Raw genomic sequence first — 7,859 nt, 5'->3', positions numbered from 1 at the left:
CTCCCTTTCCCGGCGTCGCCTCCGCCTCCGTCACTTATTCTTCTTTCCTTCCTTCCTCCTGGCTGCTCGGCCCGTCTTGCTCGGGCTGGGTTTTTGCTTTCTTTCCTCTCTTTCTCCACCCTCCTGTCTCTGTCTCTGTCTAACCCCCTCCCCGTGTATGTTGTCTCTCTTTCCCTTCTCTGTCTTTCTGTCCTTAGCGCCCTCTCCCTCTCTCCGTGGCTCCCTCCGCTCCCTCCCCCTGGAACTCGCGGTCTCTTTCCCATCCGTCGGACCTCCCTCTTCTCCATCTCTGTCTGCCCCCTTCTCTCCCTCTCCGCCTTCTCGGTCCACAGCCCTCCCTCTCCCCATCTCGAAGTCTCCCCCTTTTTACCCTCTCTCATAGGGCACTGTCCAGGCCTGGGCACCTCCAGGGCCAGCTGGGCAGGGGCACCACCCCCTTAGTCCCCAAGATCTGTCCCCCCAAACCCGGGCCCCATAACAGGGGTTTGGTAAGTGGTGGGACAGAGGGACAGAGCTCGAGGGTCAGACTCATAAATCGGGAAAATGGAGAGAGGGACTATTTCAGGCATGTGCCAGGCTGTGGGGCAGTCTGGTCTGCACTGGCCTCACCCAGTGAGTGAGGCCTTGGTCCTGAGTGAGTGGCCTCCTGCGGAGGCCCAGCCCTGTGGGCTGCTGCCTTCCTGCCCACTGCAGTTCCCAGGAGGCACTCCCCTTTGTGGGGGGCTCTAGGACCTAGAATCCTCTCCGATTTCGTGGGAGGTCAGCCACTTCTCCTCTCACCTGGAAGGAACAGGTAGACACTGAGGTGGGAGGCAGGCAGCCAGGATCCCAAGGTCACAGCGCCCATGTCAGGAGCCTCCTTGGCACCTGGCAAGGGTGGGTGCTCAAACAGGGCTCGCCTGGAGCTTTCCATGAATCGATTCTCTTCCTCCTCCTCCTCCTCCTCCTCCTCGCAGCTGCCCTCTGAGGCTGGTACTCTTAGGACCCCACTTTACAGATGCAGCACCTGACTCCCCAGAGAGAAGGGACTGGCCGGAGGCACCGCTCACAAGGAGCAGAATTGCCATGTTTGAAAGCCAAGATCTGTTGGCTCTGAAACCACCCCAACCCACCCCCAGTCCCAGGCCAGCTCTGGCCTCTCAGAACAGGAAGAGGGGCTCCTATCAGACCCCTGGCTGCCCCGTGGTTCCCTGTGGCCCTTGCTCTAAGGGTGGCCTGGCCTCAACTGACTTGTTCCCACCAAGCCAGGAAGCAAGGACAGGGGATCTCTCGGTGCCCCACAGCGTAGGCAGGAAAAGCCAGGCCTACAGCAGCCCCCTGCTTCCTTAGCCCAGCACCCTGGCCTTCCTGCCTTCCTGCCATCAGTGTTCGCCCATCACCCCTGCCTTTCCCAATCCCCGCTCCCCCCTCCCCCGTCCCCAGGTCCTGCCTCTGCTTTGATAGCTGGGAGTGTTCAGCTGTAAGGAATCAGAGGCTCTGTCTCTGGCACTATCCTCCAGGCCACCCAGGGGGACAGCCAGGTAGGACCCATGTCCCCACCTCCAGGGCTCATGTTGTACAACCTGTGGAAGCAGACTGGGGAGCCCAGCAGGGGTGCAGGAGGCTGCCTGCCCCGATGCACCTCACCCCACTCCCTCCTCTGTGTCCTCCCCCATCAGTCCATCTGTCTGTCTCCCTTCAGCCTTATCTTTCTCTGGCCTTCCCACCCCATCTCTATTTATGTCTTTTTGCTCCACCCAGTTTTTCTCTCTTTGTCTCTCTCCAACCCCCTCCCTTTTCACTCTCTGTCTTTTGTGTGTATCTATCTCTATGTGTGTCTGTCTCTCTTTCTTTCTGTCTCCCTCCCTATCCCCCACTCCTCTCTCCCTCTTTCGCCCCTCCTAGCTTCTTTCCTGTCTCCAGCTCATCTTGCTGAATCCTGCAGCTCCCCCCACTGAGCCCTGAGGATAATGCTCTGTGTCCTCAAAGCTCAGCCTGGCACACAGTGAAAGATGGCTCTGGGCACACAAAACTACCTGCCAAGCTGAGCTCTAGGGCTGGAGCCACCCTGGCTGGGGGAATGCAGGGCCAGTTTAGGCTGCAAAGAGCTCCGCCAGGGTCCAAGTGTCCTGGCATAAGCTGGAAGTCCAAGTACAATACGGCCTAGGGCAAGGCTCTTGGCCTCTCTGAGTCTCAGTTTCCTCGTCTGCAAAATAAGGACAATCATAACAGCACACTGGCCCCTGGGAGATTGTGAGATGCGAAGAATATAAGGTTCCAGAAAGCACAGTTCCAGGCACATCTCAGGCACTGGCCAAATGCCAGTTTCTCTCCCCTCGCATTGAGCCATGGCGCACCAGGGCCCCACTTCCTGTCATGAGTCCCGTGGTAGCTAGTGGAGTCCAGTAATGCCCTGAACAACCTCCTGCCATCCTCACAGTCAGCTGACAAAACTGGGATCATTGAACCCATTTCAGAGATGGAGAAACTGAGGGACATTAGCAAGGTGAGGATTTAAACTCAGATCTATCTCCAGATCCTGTGCTTTCTTCTCTCTGCCCATTTGCTGGGAGCTTCTCCAGGTTAGAATGGGTCGTGGTGGCAGCCACCCCATACCCCTGGGTGGGCAGAGGGGGTGCTGATAACTCTTGGCAGAAGGAAGGAAGGAAGATGCAGTGGGGTGTCTTCTCAGAAAAGGTTTAAGAGGAAACCAGTGAGAGATGGAGGGTACCCGGGAGGGGAGGCTAGGTGGCATCGGGCACTAACTAACTCTGAATTAACTAACTCAGATTAACCAACCCTGGATTAGCTACTAGCTAACCTTGAATCACACTGTGATTCAGGCCATTTTGTTTTGTTCAAGCCTTGTGATTATATCAAGGAGAAGGTCTCTGTTTTGAGCTAATGTATCTTTAATGCCTCTCTAACATTTGTCATTGTCCATTTTTAATAGAAAGAAGGTCTCAAGCTCAGAATATTATATCAAGGAGAAGGTCTCTGTTTTCGACGCTCTATCCACTGAGCCAAACCGGCTAGGGCTCATTGTCCATTTTTAATAGAAAGAAGGTCTCAAGCTCATTGGTGTTGACACCAACATTCTGGAAATCACTGGTAGAGCCTTGTTTTCTTAATAATATTTGCTGTTATTTTCTGGTTTTGGCAAGTGATACTGGTTTTCCAGATACAATAATGATGTAAAGTTTGCTTAATAAATGCAATTATTGAAGTTTTTAAAATGTGAGTTAATTTTTTTTTAATGTTTTTATTGATTTGAGAGAGTGAGAGAGAGGTAGGGAGAGGGAAAGAGAGAAACATCAATCTGCTGCCTCCTGCTGGGGATTGAGCCCACAACCTGGGCATGTGTCCTGGCCAGAAGGGAACCAGCGGCCCTTAGTGCATGGGACAACACTCAACCAACTGAGCCACACCGGCCAGGAAAAAAATGTGAGTTAATCCTATATAATAAAAGCCTAATATGCTAAGTGTCCGACCATTCATTCGACCGTTCGACCAGTCGCTATGACGCACACTGACTACCAGGGGGCAGATGCTCCAACTGGCAGGTTAGCTTGTGGCTGGGGTCCGGCCGAAGGACTGGGTGGGATGGGCTGGACACACCCTGGAGCCCTCCCATGGTCCCTCCCCGACCAGCCAACCTCCTGCGGTCCATCCCCAGCAGGCCAGCCCTGAGCAGTCAGGGCTGGGCAAGACAGGCCAGACACAACCTGGACAAATCCGTGCACCAGGCCAGGTTCAGTCCGATCCCCGCAGGCCAGGCCCAGGGACCCCACCTGTGCATGAATGTGTGCACCTGGCCTCTAGTGTAAAGATAAATGTGAAGTAGGTCATAACCCAGATGGTATGAAGCACCTGAAAGTTGGGAAACGTTGATCCAATGCCGTGCCTTTGTAGGTGAGAACATGGTGGCTCAGAGGGGGCAGGTCCTTGCCTGGGCACTGAGGGGTCAGTGGTCAGTCTGGCCCAGAGAAGACAGGCCTGGGCCTTTCCCCTGCCTGGGCGGGGGCTCCTCACCCTGCCCTGTCCATCCTAGACTCCCTGGCTGCCCAGGGCAGAGCTTTGAGGAGAAGGAGGAAATGTTTTTCTTCTACAATTGGAAAAAATAACAGTGGGGCCAGGCTGTGCTGGGAGGAGGGGGCTCCTGCCATTGGGCCTGGCCTCAGAGAATGCTTTTCCTGCAGGAAACGCTCCTGATACCTCCTGATACGCTGACTGCTTTGAGCACTGCCTTGGTGACAGGAAGGTGCTAGAAACAGAATCCTCTGGGACAGCTCAGCCCCCTCCCCCCTTCCTGGGCCTCTATAGAGAGAGGGAGGGGGAGGGGGAGGGAGAGGGAGAAGGCCAGGAGCCCAGGCTTCTTCAAGGCCTTACACCTATTGTTTCCTCCTGGGAGCAGCCTGAGAGGTGGGGTTTGTCAGCCCATTTTACAGATGGGGACATTGAGGATCAGGGAGGTGCCAACGCTTGCCTTGTGGGGGCACAGCTCACTGGCCTCCAGACCCTGCTCTTGACCACTGCATCCCTCTGCCCCTTGCCTGGGAGTTGAGACCCGAGTTCCATCCCAGCTCTGCCCCTAGCCACCTGTGTGGCCTTGGTGACCCCACCTCTCTTTGAGCCTCAGTTTCCTTATCTGGAAAAAGGGGAGTATAATCCACCTTACAAGGCTGCTGTGAGGATGGAAAACACACGCATGTCACATGGCCCAGCATTTCAGGAAGTGGCATCCACGGTCTTTCCAGCTCTGAAACTCTGCTCCTCTCCCCCAGGCTCCTCAAATCGACCATCTGTACCCCACTCAGGAGAGCCCCAGACCCAGATAATATCACCCTCATGGCAGCTGCCACTGAGGCCCCTCGTCAGTGCCGAGCCAATTAAAGGCCAGATGCATAAGATCACCTGTTTAATTAACCCTTCACCAGGTCTCCCTCCTCTCTTCTCAGAAACATGGACACCAAGGTTCAGAGAGGCCTAGAGGCCTGACTGAGGTCACACAGGAAATAGGTGGCCCAACGTGACTCCTACTCCCTCTCTAGCCCACCTTGCCCCTCAGATCAGCTCTCCTGTCATTGCCACCACATCCCACTGAGTGGCCCGGAGGAGCCCGGGTGACCCTCAGGTGGCCGCACTGACGGGAGACCCAGCACCCATCACGCTGATGCGTTTAAATTACCGATGAGGGGTGCCGCTGGCGTGGCTCTGTTGGCATCCCCCCTGCAGATGCCACAGGAAACTAGGAGGTCTCCCCACCTTTGGAGTTCCGGAGTGTTCTCTCCCCGCCTCTGTTGGATGCCCCCCAGGGGTGAGGAGTGGGGAGTGGCCTTTGAGGCCTGGTTTCACAGCTCAGGAGGAGTGGCCTGCCCTTGCCTGAGGAGGCAAGTCCCTGGTCATCGCTCTCTGTCTTTGTCTCCCCCAAGGCTGGAGGAAATGGTTCTCATTCCTGCATGTGAGAGCTGCCCTCTCCACTCTGGGCACATCCTTGCCCTCTGTGGTGGGGAACCAGGGCCCCCCGTGCACCCATCCCGGGCGCCTGGCCTGCCAAGCCCCCGCGTGGCCCCTTTGTGCTCTGTGAGTTGGATAATGGGAGGCATTCTCAGACGTCCAGTCATGGGTCTGGGCCCCGGGAAAGGACCCCAGCAGCTCCACACTGAGGCCTCTGTCCAGCAGCCTACGCCCCGGGGGTCCCCACCCACATTCCCAGGCTGCCGCCATCTCCAGGGGACAGCACCAGGGCGGCTGGGGGGCAGGCGGCCGTAAGCAGACAGTAGGTGCTCCATGAATGCGTCCCTGCTGATGGAGGCGGGAAAGCCCAGCGTTGAGGAGGATGGGGAGTCATGTGGGGTGAGCACCCGCTGTGCCCTGGATGCTCCCCAGCCAATCCTTGCAAAAGCCCGATCCACTCTGTGTCCCAGTAAACTTCTGAGGACATTTCCCCCACTTTCGATGCTCCCTGGAGCCGTGGCGGGGATGAAACCATCCCTGGAGGCATCAGAGCTGTTGGTGGACAGGCAGCTATGGGCTGAAATCCAGGCCCTCCCGCTGCTTCCAAACCTCACCACTTGGTTGGTCGGGACACTGCTGGGTCTGAAAAGGGAAACGGCTGCCCTACAAGGGAGGGAGTGGCCATCGCTGGAGGGAGGCAAGCAGGAGGCCCAAAAGAGGGCGATGGCCTGAAACTGAATCAGTTCTGAGATTTCCCAACTCTGGCTGAGCACCTGCTACGTGCTCAGCACACACGTGAACTGGGCCAGTCTTCACCACTCCAGGGCAAGGCGCCTGAGACCCTGTGTCCCATTCAGTCACGCCCAGGGCACATGGGAGAGGCTGGCACGGATGAGCAGGGCCTGGTCTTACTTGTCCTGTGGCCTACACAGGTCCCTAAAGATAACCCAGCATCCAGAGATGGTTCCTCTCTTGTTTTCTTGGTAAACTTGAAAGCATGCCCAGACCACATGTCACCTCCTCTGGAAAGTCTCTCCTAGTGAACTTCTAGGCATCCCTCAAAGCCCAGTCTAAAAAGCCCTTCTCCTAAGAAGTCTTCTTTGAGCCCCGAAGCTCCTCCCATGACACTGCTGACCACACAGTATGGGGGTGTATGTGTGGGTGGGACACGTAGTCGCTACCAATAAGTGTTGAAATGGATGGACGTATCACCACCCCAGGGTATCTGCCAAGCAGACAGGATGGCCGTGTTGGCGGCCAGAGACCTCCTTCCTGGACAATGCCAGACAACTCTGCCAAAGCTGCCTTCTTGACCCCATTTGTCCATGGAGCCGCACTGACCGCCCACCTTCGCAAGGCCCGGCCACAGCAGGCCATCCTGCTCTGTTGGGCTTGGGAGGCCCACTGACTCTCAAGGTGACCCCTCACACTTGATTCTTGGTGCAGTTCTGAATGTCCTGCCACCTCCAGGAATAACCTTGGACAGAATAAAACACTAGAACAGAGTTCCCCCTCCCTCCCTTCCTTCCTTCCTTCCTTCCTTCCTTCCTTCCTTCCTTCCTTCCTTTCCTTCCTTCCTTCCTCAATAACAATTGACCAACCACTGACTATGTGCCAGGAACTGGGGATGTTATGGGGACTCTACTGACTCTACAACGCTGGTCCCTGTCCTCAGCCCAGTCTCATGGGGGAGACAGTCTTTAATCAAATAACTCAAATAATCCCACAACTGCAAAGGGCCACCAGTTCCAGGAAGGGGTGATGCCGGGTGATTTGAGGAGGCTTTCTCATAGGGAACTTGAGCCCATCTTGTTGTGAGTGAGGACTTCCCAGGGCAGTGAGGGTGGGTCCAGGGAGAGCTTAGGACACGAAAAATGGCTTTCAGAGGGAAGGGACAGGATCAGAATGGACCGATGGGGGCCAGGCAGGTGACGACTGGGGCCTGACAGGTGGCGGCAAAGGCAGAGCAGGGAGAAGACTGGCCAGAGGGCGATGTAGGCAGTGGGCTCACCAGGCCGGGGGTGATGGATGTGGGGTGGGGGTGGAGAGAGGGAGGCTCCAGGTGGGGAGTTCCCAGGTCTTGGGCTTTACCAACCTAGGGGCCCCTTTCTGAGTCAGGGAGTACTGTGGGGGCATCCAGAGCTCATTCTGTAGGTGTTAAGTTCGAGGGGCCCCCACGGTCACTGGTTGCCGACTCCACCACAAAGCCTGCCACACAGACCCGCTCCCCTGTTTGCACCCACTAGAGCAGTGGTTCTCAACCTTCCTAATGCTGCGACCCTTTAATACAGTTCCTCATGTTGTGGTGACCCCCAATTTCATTGTTACAAATTGAACATAATTAAAGCATAGTGATTAATCACAAAAACAATATGTAATTATATATGTGTTTTCCGATGGTCTTAGGCGACCCCCGTGAAAGG

General features: G+C 56.0%; 1 protein-coding gene and 1 pseudogene across 1 annotated transcript in view; one reads left to right on the top strand and one right to left on the bottom strand.

Moving 5' to 3' along the window:
- The window catches only part of PLXND1 (plexin D1), a 56,801-nt gene extending 55,249 nt beyond the window's left edge, over positions 1–1,552 (bottom strand). Inside the window, exons 1-2 of the mRNA XM_005870125.1 lie at positions 1,540–1,552; positions 781–867 (exon numbers count right to left, since the gene is read on the bottom strand). Coding sequence (XP_005870187.1) covers positions 781–867; positions 1,540–1,552 — 100 coding nt within the window. The remainder of the gene's footprint in view (positions 1–780; positions 868–1,539) is intronic.
- Positions 1,553–6,631: 5,079 nt separating this feature from the next.
- LOC102251818 overlaps positions 6,632–7,859 on the top strand; it is a 12,665-nt pseudogene continuing 11,437 nt past the window's right edge.

Source organism: Myotis brandtii, unplaced genomic scaffold (assembly GCF_000412655.1).
Source record: "Myotis brandtii unplaced genomic scaffold, ASM41265v1 scaffold312, whole genome shotgun sequence".
NCBI classification, from domain to species: Eukaryota; Metazoa; Chordata; class Mammalia; order Chiroptera; family Vespertilionidae; genus Myotis; species Myotis brandtii.
The sequence above is the reverse complement of the archived record's forward strand: the minus strand, read 5'-3'. Positions and strand labels throughout refer to the sequence as shown.